The sequence below is a fragment of the Myotis yumanensis genome, unplaced genomic scaffold (genome assembly GCF_028538775.1).
Source record: "Myotis yumanensis isolate MYYU_CA2020_CCGP unplaced genomic scaffold, mMyoYum1.0.hap1 SCAF_15, whole genome shotgun sequence".
NCBI classification, from domain to species: Eukaryota; Metazoa; Chordata; class Mammalia; order Chiroptera; family Vespertilionidae; genus Myotis; species Myotis yumanensis.
Genome location: NW_027223766.1, coordinates 12,560,407 through 12,582,371, shown reverse-complemented (window position 1 = coordinate 12,582,371; position 21,965 = coordinate 12,560,407). Strand labels below are relative to the sequence as shown.

General features: G+C 44.8%; 1 protein-coding gene across 1 annotated transcript in view; it reads left to right on the top strand.

The window, feature by feature from the left end:
* Positions 1-21,965, top strand: part of ZFHX4 (zinc finger homeobox 4) — a 183,146-nt gene that overhangs the window by 158,129 nt on the left and 3,052 nt on the right. The window contains exons 7-11 of the mRNA XM_070391934.1: positions 4,343-4,476; positions 4,700-4,900; positions 5,426-5,543; positions 6,042-11,402; positions 20,844-21,965. The exon at positions 20,844-21,965 is cut by the window's right edge and continues 3,052 nt beyond it. Of these exons, the coding sequence (XP_070248035.1) occupies positions 4,343-4,476; positions 4,700-4,900; positions 5,426-5,543; positions 6,042-11,402; positions 20,844-21,965 (6,936 nt within the window). The remainder of the gene's footprint in view (positions 1-4,342; positions 4,477-4,699; positions 4,901-5,425; positions 5,544-6,041; positions 11,403-20,843) is intronic.

The following is a 21,965-nucleotide window of genomic DNA, read 5'->3' as shown; positions in this document are numbered from 1 at the left end:
TTAGCCTTGAAACCTCCCAGACTTCAAGACAATTCTTGCTAGTGACAACTGGCATGAACTTTTAACCAAGTTTTCTGCCTTCTAAATGGAATCTGATTAGGTGAAAAACTATTACATGGACTTTTTCCCTTGTAAATATTGTTAAAGATTGAATAACCACTTATGTACATATTGTTTTTCTTCTTATGTCAGTTATAAATGTCAAAAAATATGAGCAAAATTAATCACTATCTTAGTGTGTTAGATGGGAAAACAGCGTGTCTCCACTTGAGCACTGAATTTTTGAGACAGGAAGGAATTAACACGTGTTAGAAAGACCCTGTTTGTGTAAGCTGTTGTGCAGAGTTGCGGACATTAATCTCCAGGACTGGAGCTTTCAAAATGAGACTTGGCAATATGCAAGTTGTATTTGTTGAATATTCATTCATAATAGAAAAGCCTCATAATGCCTCATTTATATTGTCATTTAAATCTAGTGCCACTTTAGATTAATTATAATCCAAATTACAGCGCTGTGCAGTACAAGAATTAATATAGAGTTTATCCAGATTAATACATTTGCATTGAAAATGTAATATGTCTCTGCCATGGCTAAGGGGACCACTTTTTAATAAGGGAGTAAACACGAGGAAAGATGGAAATTAACCTTCATTATTGCAATTAAAATTATCCTTTCATTCCAGTCTCATTAGAAAGAATACTGTACTGGTAATTATCATTTGGAATTATTTGGCATTGAATAACGTCTTCTGTTAGATTCAAGTTTTATAGTATTCAAATATTATCAAATACATTGATTCATAAAATATTTAAAAATAACTGTTTTGTTTTATTGTTTTTTCAAGATTTGCTTTGAGTACATATGTGTTATTGGATTTTCCTCATTTATTATGAGTATAAACCATTTTACAACCTTCTGTATTTTAAGGGTTGAAAATTATTAAGTAGGCAGCATCTGAATGGAAATGAATTATGTCATTTTTATATTGTTATCTCATGCAAGTTACATAACCACATAACTGACAGGTAATTGGCTCATCTATATGGCAGTACTTACTTGTAATTAGACTGCATTTCTTAGTTTAAATATGTTAAAAGAGCATTGTTTTTAGAGGATATTATGATGTCCTTAATGAACACAAAATGAATTATGATCTCACCTAAAATTTTTCTCTAGGGTATCAAACTGGATTTATTTCAAATAAAGTTGTAGGCATAAACTATGAGTAATCACAGAACTTAATCAAAACTCTCCTAAAATTGGCCCTTATTTAATATAATTCTAGAATAAAACAATTCAGAGAGAGACCTTGAAGTTGAGTCCTTGCAGTTTACCAAGAAGGCCATAGTCCCTGAGATTACACCCCTTTGAAAAGTAGAAAAAGCTCACAATCATGAAATGTGATTTCCATCACTTTGCAAATAACCCTGATGGCCTGCCTGTCCTTGCGGTCTGTTTCTGTCCTGTGTTATTCCAGCTCAGCATTCTTGCTTCTTCCTCTCAATGGCATGCATTTCTGGGGTGCCTAGACACAGCTGGGGGTGGCGGGATCTAATTTGTATTGATACTTCTTTTTAATGTAAAATAAAATGGTCTTTACACAGCTTCTAGCTTTCCTAAGATCATGGTTTAATTAAGTTAATTACACACAAAAAAATATTGAAGTTGACCTATATACGGGGTGGAATACTATAGCCAATAGCCATTGCAGTGGCTATAAAATGACCCTAAAGCTTTTATTTTCTTGATGCAGCACGAATGTCACTAAATTCAAAAGCAACTACATCATTAATGAATATTAATAAGCATAAAAATAACATGGATTTATTATACTAAATATGTACCTCAATTTATAGCAGTGATGGCGAACCTTTTGAGCTCGGCGTGTCAGCATTTTGAAAAACCCTAACTTAACTCTGGTGCCGTGTCACATATAGAAATTTTTTGATATTTGCAACCATAGTAAAACAGAGACTTATATTTTTGATATTTATTTTACATATTTAAATGCCATTTAACAAAGAAAAATCAACCAAAAAAATGAGTTCACGTGTCATAGGTTCGCCATCACTGATTTATAGTATAGTTGTAGTAAATGTCTCATAGCTTAAAATCAGTGTTTTTTGATCCTGTACAGTACCAATATTAGAATATTTATGCTTATGATAATAAGGCCATAGCTGCTCATTTAATAGATTTTAAAGTTTCTGGAAGGTTTTTTTCTATTGCTGATACCCCATAGGATCTGCAAGCAACAAGAGTCATGGAAATTCTCTTTTAATTTGTGTGTGACAGTCTTTGATAGCATAGGGAAATGGACAAGCTTATAATTTGGTTATGTCTCATTCTACCATGTGCACAAAGGAATGATAAGGGAATATGAGAGTATTATATTCTTAAAGGAGCATATTCTTACTCATTAATGGGGGACTTAAAAAAATCTTCTCGTCTCAAAGAAGAAAGTGAGGGATAAACATTCCTGATGCAAATGACAATCACTTTATACAACTTGAACTGACATTGTTAAGCCCGAAATTTTATTTGCAAACATTATATATCATATTATTTTCTTGAATATTTTAGCACTTTAAATACAACACAACAAAGTACATTCTGCTTTGAGAAAGAAAAACCTATTTTTTGATGCCATAATTAATTATGAAATAAACATTCCTGTTTCTGACATATCTTTGAATATCAAATACTTGGATTGTGTTTCATCGATATAATGAAGGTCTTCAGTCTATATTCAAATTTAAGTTCATTCAAATACAAATGTGATCAGTTATTTTTTCAAATATCTAGAAGGAACCTAAATTTCTCCAAGGCATCTGTAGGTATAGGCCACATGTAACAATTCAAATAAAATCTAATGTTTGCAAATCTAGAAATCAGTATAATTATTTGAAAACATCACCAAATCTATACCTACCATGATTGTCATTCTGTCATTGAAAGTCTCTTTTAATTTTGGTGTCCTTGGAGTCCAAAATTTAAAATGCTTGCTTTTAAATTTCTTTCAGAATTCAAAATTTCTGAAAATGTTTATATGGTTTAAACATGCATCAGCTCTATCCAGGATTGAAAAAAGAATGTAGTTTTTGGTTCACCTTTACTTTGTTTCCAACATCCTTGACCTTATTTTTAAATTAAAACTGGGCTATTTCGCAATAAGGTGCAATTTGTTCATTTATATGAACCGTATGTGGATTGAAAAAAAAAATCAAGATAAATCTTCATGCACAGCATACAATCAGATTACGCCCAGACTCTATATTCACGCGGGGGCTGATAGCAATCAATGGTTTAGCTTCATTGCATTTCAACATGTATTTGCACCCAGTTGTCCAGTGATAGTATCCTCACCCTGGAAATAATTTAGTTGCAAATTGACTGGAAGATGGTGAAAATTGAAAGTTAAAATTAGAAATACTCATAATAAACAGCAGAAAAAAGGTCAGATGACGCCGTGCTATGATGAGATTGGAATGGCTGGTAAATGAGGTTTTGTGTTTGTCGTGAGATGTATGTGACATGCCTACCCAATGTCGCTGTAATATCCAGCCTCACAGAGGAGATTATCGGGAAAATTGATGCTGGAAAGAATTTTCTGTTAGATTGGGAAATTAGAATCACACTCTTTTTCTTTGATGTGTGTGAGGCTCCTATACGTGACATTGCTTATCTAGGCAAAATTTTAAACCCCCTTAACACTGAATATTTGGATTAACCTCATAAAACAGCCATCTTCTTGAGATGTGAACTATAAATGTTATATGTACGGTCTAACATGTAAAGCAAAGAGTAAATCACAAAAACAGCAGGAGACATGTATAGTTAATGTTTAAGTCCTATATTCACCACATAAAAATGCTGTCTTTGTTTCTGAATTATAAGTAGTTAGCTCTTCTCAGAATTTTGAAATGTTTCCTGTGATCAAGAATTTTAGAAAAGAGATAGGCAATTAAACATCAGTAAAAAGAGTTATTTTCTAAGTTAGCATTTGTGAATGGGAGTAGATTTGCTTTAATGTGATAAAAGCAGCCTGAGACACCAGTGAGCACGTGTTATTGATGAGTCTCTCAAGGTCATCGAGGGTTATCTAAACATGAGACAGGAGTACATTTTAAAATATATTTATAAAGTCCACTTAGTCGGTGGACACAAAGAAGTGTGCATCTTGCCTTTTGAGATTAGCATCATTTATAAGTGCTTGTCCAGTTCCTTTTGTGGTTCTGTGGGTTTAGAGTCAGCGCTAGATGAAAAACATAGAATCTTTCAGGTTTGACGTTGCTAGTCTTTTGAAGTTGACACGTTCTGTTTTTCTGGGGGTGGAATCAGGAATAATCACACCAGAGAAGGAGCTAAAAGTCAGTGTGGCGGGTGTGACCCCGCCAATCCTGCTGGCAAAGGAAGAAGATGTCACAACAAAACGATCGAAAGCTACAGAGGACAATAAATTCTGTCACGAACAGGTAAATACATTTTTTCCTCCCTTTTCTATAGAAACCTATTTTTAATTTTAATTTATTTATTATTGCTCCTGGTAGTGTTAGAGCCCCCAACGATTCCATGCTATTGAAACGCAGCATGGTGACAAATGTGATTGGTGACAAATGAGCCCTCGGTATTCCTGCTGATGCTCTGAAGCCCTCAGACTAACGATAGCATATGCCATGTCTGTTCACTGTCTTCCAGTTCTATCAGTGTCCTTACTGTAACTACAATAGTAGGGACCAAAGTCGCATCCAGATGCACGTCCTGTCGCAGCACTCGGTGCAGCCGGTCGTCTGCTGTCCCCTCTGCCAGGACGTCCTTAGCAACAAGATGCACCTGCAGCTGCACTTGACGCACCTGCACAGCGTCTCCCCAGACTGCGTGGAGAAGCTGCTCATGACAGTAAGGACCCCACATGTTGACGTGCGTGTGATGTAATCTCTGGAAAGGTAGCAACACCAAATCTGCACTTATTGGTCCATAGGAATGTATTTCTTCTTCGCGACACAAAGTTGTTTCCCTGACTGTGTTATAGAAATCACAGTCCAAGGCCCCTCTGTTGTCTCTTTTGCTCGGAAAATAAATATGATACGGGCATAGATTATTCAGTAACTCATATTTTACAGTCTCGTGTTTATATCTATAATGTTATAAAGATGAGTCACATGGACACATTGAGTTTCAAACTTTGAGTATCAGGATAAAGACATAGACCTACAAACACAGTTTTAAAAAGGGAAAGAAAGAATACAGCATTGTAATGGTGTTGATCTGAAATTGGAAGGGAGAGCAGTGGCCTGTAAGGGCCACCAAGTGTCCCTGCTTTGGCTGGAAAAATCCAAGTGGGATGTGACTGCCCAATGGCAGCGGTGGTGGCATTTTTGAATGTTGGGGGACCTTTGACATGAGCCCCTTTGGTCTTCACAGGTGCCTGTGCCCGATGTGATGATGCCAAACAGTTTGCTGCTGCCTGCAGCTGCCTCCGAGAAATCAGAGCGGGACACACCTGCGGCCGGCACAGCCGAGGGGTCGGGGAAGTACTCAGGTATGCCCGCCTGTGACTGTGGTCTGCGGAAAGCACGCTTCAGGGCTTGCGTTTGTGGTGGTGTGCCAAGGTTTACTATCAACGAGTTAGAACAAAGGCACAGAGGAAAAATATATCCCAAGAGCCATAGTTTTCCATGCATGTTTAGTGTCTGGCTGTCTGTCACTGCCGAGTGTCAATGACCGAGAATATTCTTTGCTCTAATTCCTGGACACTGAGGCCCGGCCCTTGGTGTCACACTGATTGTATGCAGCATACTGTAATTACCTTTGAGTTCTTTTCTTCTGCATCCTGAAATTCCTCAAGGTCAGAGGTGATTTGATATTCACCTTTGTATCCACAGTGCCTCTCACAATGCTTGCAACATAGTAGTTGCTCAATAAATATTTCTCTAAGGAATCAATTAAACAGAAACCTGTAGAGGTTCCTACTTACAATATTTATCAGCCTGTATCCCTTCTCCCTGTAAGCGATCTGTTTGTGCTTCCTCCCGCACAGGCGAGAGTCCAATGGATGACAAAAGTATGGCAGGTCTTGACGATGCAAAGGCCAGCGTGGAAATAAAGAGCGAGGAGCAGAAACCAGCTAAAGAAGCCATGGATGTGTCCGAATGGAACAAAAATGGCAGCAAGGATGTGAAAATCCCCGACACCCTACCAGATCCACTAAGTGAGCAGCAGAAGCGGCAGCCGCTGTCGGTTTCCGACCGCCACGTGTACAAGTACCGCTGTAACCACTGCAGCCTGGCCTTCAAGACGATGCAGAAGCTTCAGATCCATTCCCAGTACCACGCGATCCGGGCCGCCACCATGTGTAATCTCTGCCAGCGGAGCTTCCGTACATTCCAGGCTTTAAAAAAACACTTGGAAGCGGGCCACCCCGAGCTGAGCGAAGCCGAACTCCAGCAGCTGTACGCCTCCCTGCCCGTGAACGGAGAGCTCTGGGCCGAGAGCGAAGCCCTGGCCCCGGACGACCACACCCTGGAGCAGGAAATGGAGAGGGAGTACGAGGTGGACCAGGAAGGGAAGGCGAGTCCCGTCGGGAGTGACAGTAGCTCCATTCCTGATGACATGGGCTCTGAACCAAAGCGGACCTTGCCCTTCAGAAAAGGGCCCAACTTCACGATGGAAAAGTTCCTCGACCCTTCCCGCCCGTACAAATGTACGGTGTGTAAAGAGTCCTTCACCCAGAAGAACATCCTCTTGGTCCATTATAATTCCGTTTCTCATCTGCATAAGTTGAAAAAGGTGTTGCAGGAGGCCTCCAGTCCCGTTCCTCAAGAAACCAGCAGCGGTGCCGACAACAAACCCTACAAGTGCAGCATCTGCAACGTCGCCTACAGCCAAAGCTCGACCTTGGAAATCCACATGCGGTCGGTGCTCCACCAGACCAAGGCCAGGGCCGCCAAGCTGGAGCCCGGCGGCCACGGCCTCGCAGCCAGCGTGGGCAGTCCCGGCCCAGGGATGTTAGAGTCCATGAGTTTAGCCTCCGTCAGCAGCAAAGATACCCACTTAGATGCCAAAGAATTAAATAAAAAGCAAACTCCGGAACTCCTCTCCGCTCAGCCTCCGCACCACCCGCCGCAGTCACCAGCACAGATTCAGATGCAGCTCCAGCACGAGCTGCAGCAGCAGGCGGCCTTCTTCCAGCCGCAGTTTCTCAACCCCGCCTTCCTGCCGCATTTCCCCATGACCCCCGAAGCTCTGCTGCAGTTCCAGCAGCCTCAGTTTCTCTTCCCTTTCTACATCCCGGGCACGGAGTTCAGCCTGGGGCCGGAGCTGGGCCTGCCCGGCTCTGCCGCGTTCGGGATGCCCGGCATGACGGGCATGGCCGGATCCTTGCTCGAAGACTTGAAGCAGCAGATTCAGACCCAGCATCACGTCGGCCAAACCCAGCTGCAGCTCCTGCAGCAGCAAGCACAGCAGTACCAGGCCGCGCAGCCCCCGCTGTCTTCTCAGAAGCCGCCCCCCCAGCAGCAGGTGCCGCAGCCGGCCAGCAAGTTACCGAAACCGGACCCGGCCAGCCTGGCGGGGGCCGACGGCCCGGCCACCAAGGAGGGGCCCTCTTACAAGGAGGCCGAAGAGAGTGCGGAAAAGCAAGACAAACCAAAGCAAGAATTTACCAGCGAAGGGGAAGGACTCAAAGAAGGCAAAGACTCCAAGAAGCCCAAGTCCCTGGAGCCGGCCATCCCGCCACCGAGGATCGCTTCCGGGGCCAGGGGGAATGCGGCCAAGGCCTTGCTGGAGAACTTCGGGTTCGAACTGGTCATCCAGTACAACGAGAACCGCCAGAAGGTGCAGAAGAAGGGCCGGGGCGGGGACGGGGACAGCTCGGACAAGCTGGAATGCGGGACGTGTGGGAAACTCTTCTCCAATGTCCTCATTTTGAAGAGCCACCAGGAGCACGTGCACGGGCAGTTTTTTCCCTACGGAGCCCTCGAAAGATTCGCTCGCCAGTACCGGGAGGCCTACGACAAGCTTTACCCGATTTCACCACCTTCGCCAGAGACGCCACCTCCTCCGCCACCGCCTCCCCCGCTGCCCCCGGCGCCCCCTCAGCCTGCCCCCCTGGGGCCAGTGAAGATGCCCAGCTCCGTGTCCGCGCCCCTGCAGGCTCCACCCCCCACGCCGCCCCCACCCCCGCCCCCCCCTCCGCCCCCGCCGCCTCCCCCGCCGCCGCCTCCGTCGGCCCCCCCGCAGGTCCAGCTGCCCGTGTCCCTGGACCTGCCTCTCTTCCCCTCCATCATGATGCAGCCCGTGCAGCACCCGGCGCTGCCCCCGCAGCTGGCCCTGCAGCTGCCGCAGATGGACGCGCTGTCCGCCGACCTCACCCAGCTGTGCCAGCAGCAGCTCGGGCTGGACCCCAACTTCCTGAGGCACTCGCAGTTCAAGCGCCCGCGGACCAGGATCACGGACGACCAGCTCAAGATCCTGAGGGCTTACTTCGACATCAACAACTCCCCGAGCGAGGAGCAGATCCAGGAGATGGCGGAGAAGTCGGGCCTCTCGCAGAAGGTGATCAAGCACTGGTTCCGCAACACGCTCTTCAAGGAGCGGCAGAGGAACAAGGACTCGCCCTACAACTTCAGCAACCCGCCCATCACGGTGCTGGAGGACCTCCGCCTGGACCCGCAGCCCGCCTCCCTGGAGCACTACAAGGCCGACGCCGCTTTCAGCAAGAGGTCGTCCCGCACCAGGTTCACCGACTACCAGCTGCGGGTCCTGCAAGACTTTTTTGACACCAACGCTTACCCCAAAGACGACGAGATCGAGCAGCTCTCCACTGTCCTCAACCTCCCCACCCGGGTCATCGTGGTGTGGTTCCAGAACGCGCGGCAGAAGGCCCGGAAGAGCTACGAGAACCAGGCCGAGGCCAAGGACAGCGAGAAGCGCGAGCTGACGAACGAGCGCTACATCCGCACCAGCAACATGCAGTACCAGTGCAAGAAGTGCTCCGTGGTGTTCCCCCGCATCTTCGACCTGATCACACACCAGAAGAAGCAGTGCTACAAGGACGAGGACGACGACGCGCAGGACGAGAGCCAGACCGAGGACTCCATGGACGCCACGGACCAGGTGGTGTACAAGCACTGCTCGGCCTCCGGCCAGGCGGACGCGGCCAAAACTGCCACAGCCCCGGCGGCCAGTTCCGGCTCGGGGGCGAGCACCCCTCTGATTCCGTCCCCCAAACCTGAGCCCGAGAAGACCTCCCCCAAACCTGACTATCCCCCAGAAAAGCCAAAGCAGAGCGACCCCGCCCCCCCTGCTCCAGGCACCAAGCCGGCCCAGCCCTCGGTGCCCACCTCCTCGGACCCTCCGCCAGCCCCGCCCCAGCCCCCCAAGCAGCCCCCCCTGGTGGGCAGACCCCCCTCGGCCTCGCAGACCCCTGTGCCGTCCAGCCCGCTGCCGCTGTCCATGACGCCGCTCCAGAACAGCCTACCTCCGCAGCTGCTCCAGTACCAGTGCGACCAGTGCACCGTGGCCTTCCCGAGCCCGGAGCTCTGGCAGGAGCACCAGCACATGCATTTCCTTGCCGCGCAGAACCAGTTCCTCCACTCGCCCTTCCTGGAGCGGCCCCTGGACATGCCCTACATGATCTTCGACCCCAACAGCCCCCTGATGACCGGCCAGCTGCTGAGCGGCTCCCTGGCGCAGATGGCCCCCCAGACGGGGGCCTCCCACCCCGCGGCCCCCGCCACCGTGGCCGCGTCCCTGAAGCGGAAGCTGGAGGACAAGGAGGACCAGAACTGCAGCGAGAAGGAGGGCGGCCCCAGCGGCGAGGACCAGCACCGCGACAAGCGCCTGCGGACCACCATCACCCCCGAGCAGCTGGAGATCCTCTACGAGAAGTACCTGCTGGACTCCAACCCCACCCGCAAAATGCTGGACCACATCGCGCGGGAGGTGGGGCTGAAGAAACGCGTGGTGCAGGTCTGGTTCCAGAACACGCGCGCCCGGGAGCGGAAAGGCCAGTTCCGGGCCGTCGGGCCGGCCCAGTCGCACAAGCGGTGCCCCTTCTGCCGCGCCCTGTTCAAGGCCAAGTCGGCCCTGGAGAGCCACATCCGCTCTCGGCACTGGAACGAGGGGAAGCAGGCGGGGTACAGCCTGCCCCCCAGCCCTCTGATAGCGGCGGAGGAGGGGGGGGAGAGCCCCCAGAAGTACATCTACTTTGACTACCCGTCTTTGCCGCTCACTAAAATCGACCTCTCGAGCGAGAATGAGTTGGCTTCGACCGTGTCCACGCCCGTGAGCAAGACGGCCGAGCTGTCCCCCAAGAACCTGCTCAGCCCTTCTTCCTTCAAAGCGGAGGGCCCCGAGGACGGGGAGAACCTGGGCGCCCCTCCCGCCGAGGCCGGGTACGACCAGAGCAAAACCGATTTCGATGAGACGTCGTCCATCAACACGGCCATCAGCGACGCCACCACGGGCGACGAGGGCAACGCCGAGGTGGAAAGCACCCTGGGGGGGTCTGGAGACGGGAAGCCGGCTCTGTCGCCGAAAGAGCCCAAAACTCTTGACGCTTTGCCAAAAACAGCGACCACACCCACCGCAGAGGTCTGCGAGGAGAAATTCCTCTTCTCCCTCACCAGCCCCTCCATGCATTTCAACGACAAAGACGGTGACCATGACCAAAGCTTTTATATCACGGATGACCCCGATGACAACGCCGACCGCAGTGAGACGTCCAGCATCGCCGACCCGAGTTCCCCAAATCCTTTTGGGTCCAGCAACCCTTTCAAATCCAAAAATAACGACCGCCCGGGGCACAAGCGTTTCCGGACTCAGATGAGCAACCTGCAGCTCAAGGTCCTCAAGGCGTGCTTCGGGGACTACCGCACGCCCACCATGCAGGAGTGCGAGATGCTGGGCAACGAGATCGGCCTGCCCAAGCGCGTGGTCCAGGTGTGGTTCCAGAACGCACGGGCCAAGGAGAAGAAATTCAAAATCAACATCGGGAAGCCGTTCATGATCAATCAGAGCGGGGCCGAAGGCACCAAGCCAGAGTGCACGCTGTGCGGGGTGAAGTATTCCGCCCGCTTGTCCATCAGAGATCACATCTTCTCCAAACAGCACATCGCGAAGGTGAGGGAGACCGTGGGGAGCCAGCTGGACCGGGAGAAGGATTACTTGGCTCCGACCACCGTTCGGCAGCTGATGGCGCAGCAGGAACTGGACCGGATCAAGAAAGCGTCAGATGTGCTGGGCTTGGCGGTGCAGCAGCCCAGCATGGTGGACAGCGGCCCCCTCCACGGCATCGGCCTCCCGGCTGCCTACCCGGGACTCCCTGGGCTTCCTCCGGTCCTTCTTCCCGGAATGAACGGTCCATCCTCCTTGCCCGGGTTCCCACAGAATTCAAACAGTAAGTCACTTCCAGGGGAGAATTCAAACAGTAAGTCACTTCCAGAGGAGAATTCAAACAGTAAGTCGCTTCCAGGGGAGAATTCAAACAGTAAGTCACTTCCAGGGGAGTCTAATGAATTAGTAATGTTAGGCAGCTGATGCCGAATAACTAAGAACAGGGTACATTTGAATCTCTTCATTTCAGTGAGTGAAGCCATTCAATAATTTAAAAAATATATTTTATTGGCTACAATTAATAACCAGGAAGTAAGTCTACCTGAACTTATGCAGAAAAATAAAGACTAGCTAGGTTAAAAAAAAAAAAAAAAAAAGACTAGCTAGGCCATAGCTAGTCTTAGAAATATATTCATTATTTACATCATTATATCTTTACGTCTTAGAAATGTTCCTTTTGTAGAATCATTTCAATACTGTTTTCAAATGGCATTTAAGCACAGACATGTGGCATATTGTTTGGTGAACGTACTAAGAAAGCGAAGCATTAACTAACCCATTTATTGGTATCTTAATTTATATTCTTTCCAAGGGAGGCTTTCTTATTTGTTGTTTTGTTTTGTTTTGTTTTCTCCCACTGAAGTGCCTGGAAGTTCAAAAGTTAAGGGCCTCTAGCCACAGGAATTCACCCATAATACACCTAACAGTCAATAAGCTTATATTTAGTTTAACTACTAACAATATGACTTCTGGGACAATTTTTAATTTGATTGTAAAGATTTTGGACAATAAGATTTTGATTTTTGTAGCAGCCATTGTTGCTTATTATTTAAATTAATGTGCAACCTTAGAGGTATATTAATATTACCCATGCCCTCCTGCCCCTCGCTCTACCCCAGCCATATAATTAACTCAAACAAAATTATAAAGCTTTCTGAGGCAACCCCAGAAGATGAATCCAATTCGGTGCTCATCAAGAGTAATGTAATTTGTGCAGGTTCAGAACACTTCATGAATGAGTAAAGGTATGCGGTTCTATTAGCTTAAAACAGTTGAATACAGTAAGCTAGGCAAGGACATAGCCAAATATATAACAAATGTTAAATGTTTTATATGTTATATAAAAGTTATATATTATCCAAAATAGAAAAAAATGGTTCTCTTATAATTTCTTCTTTAAAGTAAGTTTTATTTTTCAAATTAACAGTGATATTTTTTCTTTTTGAAAGGGGATTTTGATATTATAAACTTATCTAGAATTAACTAATTACATATTTCTAGAAAGGTTCGAAAACACATAGGCTAGCTTTTTTATTTACACAAATTGGACTTTTACATAAATGTCAAACTTTTCAATCTCACCCTTTTTTTAAATTAAATCTTTATTGTTGAAAGTATTACATATACTCCCTTATTTTCTCCCATTGACCCGTTATAGCCCTTCCCCCTCCCCCAGGCCTCTACTACCCTATTGTCTGTGACCTTGGGTTATGCATATATGTATACACATTCTTTGGTTCGTCTTCTCCCCCCCCTCCCCCTACATCCCTTCCCTCTGAGGTTCGACAGTCTGTTCCATGCTTCCATGTCTCTGGATCTATTTTGTTCAACAGTTTGTTTTGCTCATTAGATTCCACATATGAGTGAGATCATGTGATACTTGTCAACAAGTATCTCTGACTAGCTTATGTCACTTAGCATAATACTCTCCAGGTCCCTCCATGCTGTCTCAAAGGGTAAGAGATCCTTCTTTTTTACTGCTGCATAGTATTCCGTGGTGTAAATGTATCACAGCTTTTTAATCCACTCAATTGCTGATGGGCACTTGGGCTGGTTCCATATCTTAGCAATTGTAAATTGTGCTGCTATGAACATAGGGGTGCATACAGTTTTTTCTGATTTGTGTTTTCATATCTAATTTTTTTAGGAAATTCCATGCTGTTTTCCATAATGGCTGCACCAGTCTGCATTCCCACCAGCAGTGTACTAGGGTTCCCTTGTCTCCACATCCTCGCCAGCACTTGTGATTTGTTGATGGTAGCCATTCTGACAGATGTGAGGCGATAACCCATTGTCATTTTAATTTACATCTCTCTGATGATCAGTGATTTTAAGAATTATTTTTCATATGTCTCTTGGCCATCTGTATGTCCACTTTGGAGAAGAGTCTATTTAAGTCCTTTGCCCATTTTTTAATTGGCTTTTCCTTTTGTTAAGTTGTGTGAGTTCCCAGTTTGGATATTAACCCTTTATCAGATGCATCATTGCCAAATAGTTCTCCTGCACAGTGGGCTTCCTTTTCATTTTGTTGATGGTTTCTTTTGCTGTGCAGAAGCCTTTTACTTTGATGTGGTCCCATTTGTTTTCTCCTTAGTTTCCTTTGCCCAAGGACAGTGGTTCTCAACCTTCCTAATGCCGCGACCCTTTAATACAGTTCCTCATGTTGTGGTGACCCCCAATTTCATTGTTACAAATTGAACATAATTAAAGCATAGTGATTAATCACAAAAACAATATGTAATTATATATGTGTTTTCCGATGGTCTTAGGCGACCCCTGTGAAAGGGTCGTTCGACCCCCCAAAGGGGTCGCGACCCACAGGTTGAGAACCACTGCCCTAGGAGATGTATCTGCAAAGATACTGTTACAGGAGATGCCTGAGATTTTGCTGCCTGAGGTTTCTCCGAGGATCAATTTTCACTTTTTACATTTAAGTCTTATCCATTTTGGTTTTATTTTTGTTTATGGTGTAAGTTGGTGGTCTAGCTTCATTTTTTTTGCATGTATCTGTCCAATTTGTTGAAGAGACTGTATTAACCCCATTGTATGTTCTTGCCTCCTTTGTCAAATATTAATTGAGCATAGTGGTTTGGGTTGATTTCTGGGGTCTCTGTTCGGTTTCATTGATCTGTATGTCTGCTCTTGTGCTAGTACCAGGCTGTTTTGATTATAATGGTTTTGTAGTGTAATTTGATATCTGGTATTGTGATTCCTCCAATTTTTTCTTCTTTTTCAAGATTGCTGCGGCTATTCGGGGGGTCTTTTTTGGTTCCATATAAATTTTTGGAGTATTTGTTCTAAATCTGTGAAATATGCCATTGGTGTTTTAATAGAGCTTGCATTGAGTCTGTAGATTGCTGTGGGGTAGTATGGACGTTTTAATGATGTTAATTCTACCAATCCAGGAACACTTATTTATATCTTCCTCTATCTCTTTTTTCAATGTCCTGTTGTTTTCCAAGTAAAAGTCTTTTACCTCCTTGGTTAAGTTTATTCCTAGGTAACTTAATTTTTTGGTTGCTATGGTAAATGGGATTGTTTGGTTTCTCTTTTTGAGAATTCATTATTAGTGTATAAAAATACCATCAGTTTCTGGGTGTTAATTTTGTATCCTGCTACATTGCTGAATTTTTTTATTAAAAAATCTAGTAGTTTTTTTTGTGGAGTTAGGATTTTCTATGTACAATATCATGTCATCTGCGAATAATGAGTGTTACTTCCTCCTTTCCAATTTGGATGCCTTTTACGTTTTCTTCTTGTCTGATTGCTGTGGCTAGGACTTCCAGTATTGTGTCGAACAGGAGTGAAAGTGAACATCCCTGTCTTTTTCCTGTTCTTAGGGGACATGATTTTAGTTTTTGTCCATTGAGTATGATGTTGGCTGTAGGTTTGTCATATATGGCCTTTATTATGTTGAGGTATGATCCCTCCATTCCACTTTGCTGAGAGTTTTTATCAAAAATGGGTGTTGGATTTTTTTGAATGCTTTTTCTGTGTCTATTAACATGATCATGTTATTTTTGTCTTTCAATTTGTTTATGTGATGTATCACATTTACTGATTTGCGAATATTGTACCAGCCTTGCATCCCCAGGATAAATCCCACTTGGTCATGGTGTATGATCTCTTAAATATATTCCTGTATCTGATTTGCTAATATTTTGTTGAGGATTTTAGCATCTATGTTCATCAGGGATATTGGCCTGTAATTCTCTTTCTTTGTGGTGTCTACCTGGTTTGGGAATTAGGATAATGCTGGCCTCGTAAAAAGAGATTGTAAGTGTTCCTTCCTCATGGATTTTTTTTGGAATAGTTTCAGGAGGATAGGTGTTAGTTCTTCTTTGGTAAAATTCCCCCTGTGAAGCCGTCCTCACTTTTTCTTATAAAAACAAAACATGCCATATGATCTTAGAAGATATTCCTGTTTTAACTTTTACCTTGGGAAACGTGAAAGAGTTGACACCACGTGGCCTGTGGGCTGCGGCCAGCTCACCTGGCTCCCTGTCCTGAGCGACCTGTTGGCATTTGGGAAGCAGGCAGGGTCTGTACATAGAGAACACTGCCCCTTCCTTGAACTGTCACCGTGTGCTTCCCGCCCCCCCCCCCCCCCCCGCCCTATTAGACTTTGGGCTTCATTATCTAGATATTCTTGGGGCCTGAAATATCAGCTACAACTACATGTTTTGTTTGTACATTTCTCAGAATTGTTTATAAGAATAATGCAATGGCTATTTTTGCATGACTATCAGTTTCTGTTCCTACTTTATATGTCACTGTGATTATTGACGCATAAAAAAAGGTTTTATGTGGAAAAACGCTTGTGATCGGTTATATAAAAGAGTTTCCCCACATAAAGTATAATGTGAAAAACTAAACAGTAATATGAAATTTAAAATATTAAATAAAATATTGGGTAAAGTAGAGGAACATTTGGTACTTTACAGGCACTAAGAACACTCCAAGTGTCTGTGGTCATTGATGCCTGTGTAGTCACCCCTCTAAATAGTGGTCAAAGCATCTTGCTTTCCTCTCCACGGGATCAGAAGGCCTTTGGACAGTCAGTCTTTGGCTGACAGTCCTATATGAGAGAAAGTGGTAAGGGTAGAGAGAGGAGATGTTTATGACATACTTAAATACCCTAACCTCTCTCCTCATTCAGCTCAGCATAAGTACAGTGTGTCTCCTCCCCTGACCCGTGGGCCCTGTTCATAACTCCCCCGAGTTGTGGGAGGCTGTGCAGGCAGGTCCTCTGCAGTGAGCAGTACCCTTATGCATCTGACACCAAGGACCTCGGTGCTAGGTGTACCTATTGCTTCATTAAATCCTGGACCAAAACAGATCGGAGAGTGTTATAAAAAAAGGGGGTGTGGTATGTTCATTTTGTGAACATACCACTGCAATTTGCAATTTCTCATGAATTCGTTTTTTAATTTTTATTTTGACAGATTTTAAACATAGAACAGCAGATTACCAGCAGGACCTCATCTGAGAGCCTGAGTTCCCATCCTTCCCAGTTCACTTATGTTTAGGTTAGCTGACCTGTGGTGGGTAAAGCTGAGTACTTTAGGCATCTCGCAAGGGGAGCTGTGCTTCTCCATCTTTCTACTGTATTTTCTCATCACTCAAATACCTCCTTTGCTTTATGGGAGAAATAGACATACCAGCGAAGTGAAGTCAAAAGGGGAAAATTACTTCATAAGTAGAATATTTCTGTATTTCTCACAATAATTTATCTACATGACTAAACTTTGAGAATATGCCCTGTTCATCTTGGGCCCATTTTAATGGGATTTTAGTTATGGAAAAATCTCCATTTTAAAAATACTCTATCCCTTTGGAGGTAAGTTTGAAGGTTTTGACCCTAAGGAAATCACTAGAAAGGGACTCCATTAAGTATGAGCTGTCCCGTAAGGTAGTAAGTCTGATTCCAAAGGCTACACCTGTGAAGGTGTACATTCGTTGCCATGGACATGTTCAGTTTTAGTATTTCCAACCTCTAAGTGTCCTGGTTTAAACATATTTTTTTATTCTTTTTTGGGCAGAAGTGCTGTTTACCAGCTTTTATGCTCACAAAACTTCCTTGCCTCACTTCCAAGAAATTTTCACATTATTTAGTCTTTCAAGATCACGAAGGCGGCCCTTTCGAGAGTAATGCACATCACGTGTGCCTTCGCTTTTAAAGAAAAGGAATTATTTTCTGCTTAAAAAATTTTCCACATTTGTCTTTTTCTATCACGATCATGTGCAAAAAGGGAGAGTGGTGAAAAATATCACAAGCCTGTACGCCTGGAAAAAATTAGAAAAGTTTTAAATTGACATTTTATCCTTGAGTATGTTAGCTTCCTTTGGCGGGTGCGGGGACTCAAGATGAATAGAGACTTGATTTTCTATTTTTAACATATTTACTTTATCGTTTTAAGCAGTGTCTGATTTTTATATGTTCCATTAGTGTTTGGAAATACTGCCCAACCCAATTTCCTTAAATGGAGCTGCAGAACATGGCTTGTGCATTTTTCTCATGCTTCAGTGTAATTTACTAGCACAGTTGTGGTAAATCTAGATAAGAGTAAGTCTTTAGTAATTTTATCACAATTGTCTGTGGCCCTGTGTATATCATTAGTTTTCTTTTCACCTCCAAAATAAATTTCCTCTCTAGGAGACCTAGATCAAAGAATCACGGGGAAAAGGAACCACATCTAAGTTCATTGTGAGACAGGCATTTTCTTCCAAAAAACATTACTTTGGGGGAAAACCAAACAAAATTGTGGTAGTTTGATTATCTGTAGGTAAACTTGAATCTCTTAGTAGGAGTGAGGGAACGGGAACGAATGCATCTGATTCCACACTGTGACCACTGCTCCATTTTTCTCTTGTGTTTCTGGTTTTCCTATATCAGTTGGCTACTGACCTTTTGACTGCAACTGTTTACAGGCTCATGGCTTTTACTAGTAGGCCCGATGTACATGGTTCAGTATCCTGAATCTGCATCTCTTTCCTAAAATTGTTAGTTAATAGCTGATTATTTAACTCTTAGTCCTGGAGATGTTGAATTCCTAGAAATCCCTAATAGTTTTGGACTACAGTAGTTGGGATTTTAGATGACTATTGCATGACCTTTACTTCATTGTATGACCTCCTGATAGGAACCTGTAGACCCTATCTGATGGGAAAGTCTACTCAACAACCATTGCTATTTTTTTAAGTCCCTTAGTTCCTTAAAATTTTTCTTAAATTCTCATGACACAAAGATGAGTGAGCCAACAATTTCCTTAGATTTATGGGGGAAACACCAGGTGGAAAGGGGTTCAATTACTTAGCTGAAGTCTCATTGTACTAGACTTAGAAGTAAGGTGGGCTCTATGGGGAGGCAAAGAAGCGGCTACCAACATAGTGTCATTCTAACATGCAAGGAAGGCTCTGTTGTCCTTAGTAAAGCTTCTTCCACCTGGAATCACTCACGCCTGAAGGTCTGTAATTAGATAATAATTTCTTTGACTAAATGCATTATCCTCTGTGAAATGTAAAACAGCACAGAATATCATAGTGGGAAGAAACCTCAATCTAGTACTGGTATATATGAAGCCTTTTCAGAAATAGGTGTATTCATATTTTTGGTTTTTTTTCTTGAAAATAACATTTTATGCAGAGGCAAATAGAAGATACCAGGCATAGTGGTGTAGGAGTAAAAGCAAGAGAGTTGAGGGTCTGGGACCCCAGAAGCAATTCCATTATGTCACAATTTTGTCTAAGTCCCCGAATCAAGAAGTTTACCATACTAAACTTGGTTAAGACCAGGAAATTTACTCATTCATTCTTACTATACCCTGCAAAACTTAAGTCATTTTAAATTTATTTCAATGGTCAGGCCATTTTTCTGTAAGTCATGGATACTGTTATCAGTTTCTCCCCAAAACACAATGTTACTTTCAAGGATTTGTTTTCTTTTTTCTCTTTCTTTCTCTTTTTTATACTATAGCTCTAATAATACATTTTCTTTAAACAAGATTTTTAGCATCTGTCCTCACCACTGGAAAAACTATAGGCCTTATTTCAGAGCAGGTCAGGGATGAGTTGGGTTTGGCAGGTTACAAAGCAGAGCAGCTGGTAGAAAGCTAAGCTAATTGACAGGAATCTGATAACAGTGAGGGTGATCTTTGAGGACTCAGAGCACCTTGGGTTGTAAGCTAAGCCTAAGAAAAGCTTTCTGAGCTGGGTAAAGACCAATGAAGACACTAAAGTTTTTTTCTAGCCACAGAAATAGAAACATGCAGTTTTTGTGTCACTTCAAAACAATTTTTTAAACACCCAAATGCTTCATTTAGCATGGAGGTAAGATGTTGACCAATAATCAAAAGATGATTGTGTTAAATCTCTGATCATTCTCTCTACAGCTATGCAGCAATCATTTAAACTCCACTCACCTCTGTCTGATTCATTCTCCCATCAGGCCTCCAGCTCAGTCCTTGTTCTGATCATTCAGTGGTGAGCCTTCTCTTGATCAATAATGAACCAGCACCCATCCTGGAGGGAGAGCGTACTGGATCCTCCATCCCAGGGTTTTAAGGGCAGAGATGATAGGGGAGGTCCCAGGGAAAGATCTCCATAGCCTATTCAGTAGCTTTCCAAGAGCATCCATTCAGAGTTGTGCTCTCCACTGATTGGTTGGCCGGCACCAGGGCAGGGGGTCATTATTCAATGCAGCTCGTCCTGTTGCTTATCTGGGCCTGGAGCTGAAATACAACTGAGGCCTAGATGTTATCTCGAGGGAGGAAAGGTCAGGGGGTCCAAACTGCAATATGCTAGGGAAGGAAAAGTCAAGGTCCCACCCTATAATTGGTTGTCCTTGTTAGGCATCTAGGGCTTTCCATCCTGGCGACCTTCTGTACCTGGCCCATTGTCCTTGCTCTGCTTCATGTCTGTGTAACTGCCTACAACACAACCAACTGAGCTGCCAGGACAAGTGGGTGAAACCATTTTTTAATACAAAAAGCAAAGCTTGAAGAAGCATTGTGTTGGGGGGAGGTTGGTAAAGTTGAGCCTTAATATCTTCCATTCCTATCAAGTACTCTATTAGCCAAATTGTCGGCATGGTAATGAGGAGCTTAACCTGCACCCTAAAAAAGGAAATCATCACAACCATGCCCAAGTCCTCATCACGAGTAGCTGTCATCCCACTGCGTTTGGTTTTTGGGGTGTTCAGTGGTCATTTATGCCTGCTATTAAATTAGCTTATCACCTTCTTTTTCAATGTAAATGCACTTTTCTACTGGAACTTAGGCAGATGATTTCATTGAATCTGACAGCTAATTATGTTTTGTGAACATGGTAATTATCAGCATGTTCGAGTGAAGGAGAGTGGGTCTGCCTTCCCAGTGGTAGAATAAAAATTGGTTAAAATGAATAACTGAGTAGAAATCTTGCAAAGTTCACTAATATGAAGATGTTCTTTTTCCTCACCTTCTGTCTTCCATACTATGAGAGAGCCTTTGTTTTCCAGGTCCAATGTTGCTGAACTACGCAGATGTCATTCCTTGAGTTACGGTGGGGGTTAAAACGAATATAAGAAATACGACAATCTCAGGACAGCTGGTGCAGGCAGTTTCCCTAGTGTGTGAATAGATCTTTTGGGATGTGGCCATGGCCACAGTTGAGTTCTGTTTAGGGGTAAGCGTCAGTCTTCCTGTGACTCCATGCACTGACAGTGTCATCTCTCTGTTGTTTTCAGCTTTAACGCCTCCTGGTGCAGGCATGCTTGGGTTTCCCACTTCAGCAACTTCGTCTCCTGCCCTGTCTCTCAGCAGTGCCCCCACCAAACCTTTGCTGCAGACTTTACCACCTCCACCACCTCCTCCTCCTCCATCCTCTCTGTCAGCACAGCAGACCGAGCCACAGAACAAAGAATCGGAGAAAAAGCAAAGTAAGCCAAACAAGGTCAAAAAAATCAAAGAGGAGGAATTAGAGGCCACCAAACCCGAAAAACACCCCAAAAAAGAGGAAAAAATCTCATCTGCTCTTTCCGTGTTGGGCAAAGTCGTAGGCGAGACGCACGTGGATCCGACTCAGTTGCAGGCCTTGCAGAATGCGATTGCTGGCGACCCCGCTTCCTTCCTGGGTGGGCAGTTCCTGCCCTACTTCATCCCCGGGTTTGCCTCCTATTTCACGCCCCAGCTCCCCGGAGCTGTGCAAGGAGCCTACCTCCCGCCCGTCTGCGGCATGGAGAGCCTCTTCCCCTACGGGCCCGCGGTGCCGCAGGGCCTGGCCGGCCTGTCCCCGGGCGCACTGCTCACGCAGTACCAGCAGAACCTGCAGGACTCCCTGCAGAAGCATCAGAAGCAGCAGCAAGACCAGCCGCCGCCGAAGCCAGGTCTGGCCAAGGCGCCCAAAGTGGAGAGCGACCCGCCGCCCGGCTCCGGCGAGGCTCCGGAACCCAAGGAAGACAAAGGTCCCGCCGCAGAAAGCACAAAAGAAGAACCCCGGTTAGAACCCAAAAGTGCAGACTTTTCAGACACTTACGTTGTCCCGTTCGTCAAGTATGAGTTTATATGCAGAAAGTGCCAGATGATGTTTACTGATGAAGACGCCGCAGTAAACCATCAAAAGTCCTTCTGTTATTTCGGTCAGCCTTTGATTGACCCCCAAGAGACAGTGCTCCGTGTCCCGGTCAGCAGATACCAGTGTCTCGCCTGTGACGTGGCCATCGGTGGGAATGAAGCACTTAGCCAACACCTCCAGTCCAGCTTGCACAAAGAGAAAACAATCAAACAAGCAATGAGCAATGCCAAAGAGCATGTTAGATTATTACCTCACTCAGTCTGCTCCCCTCACCCTAACACCACATCTACCTCGC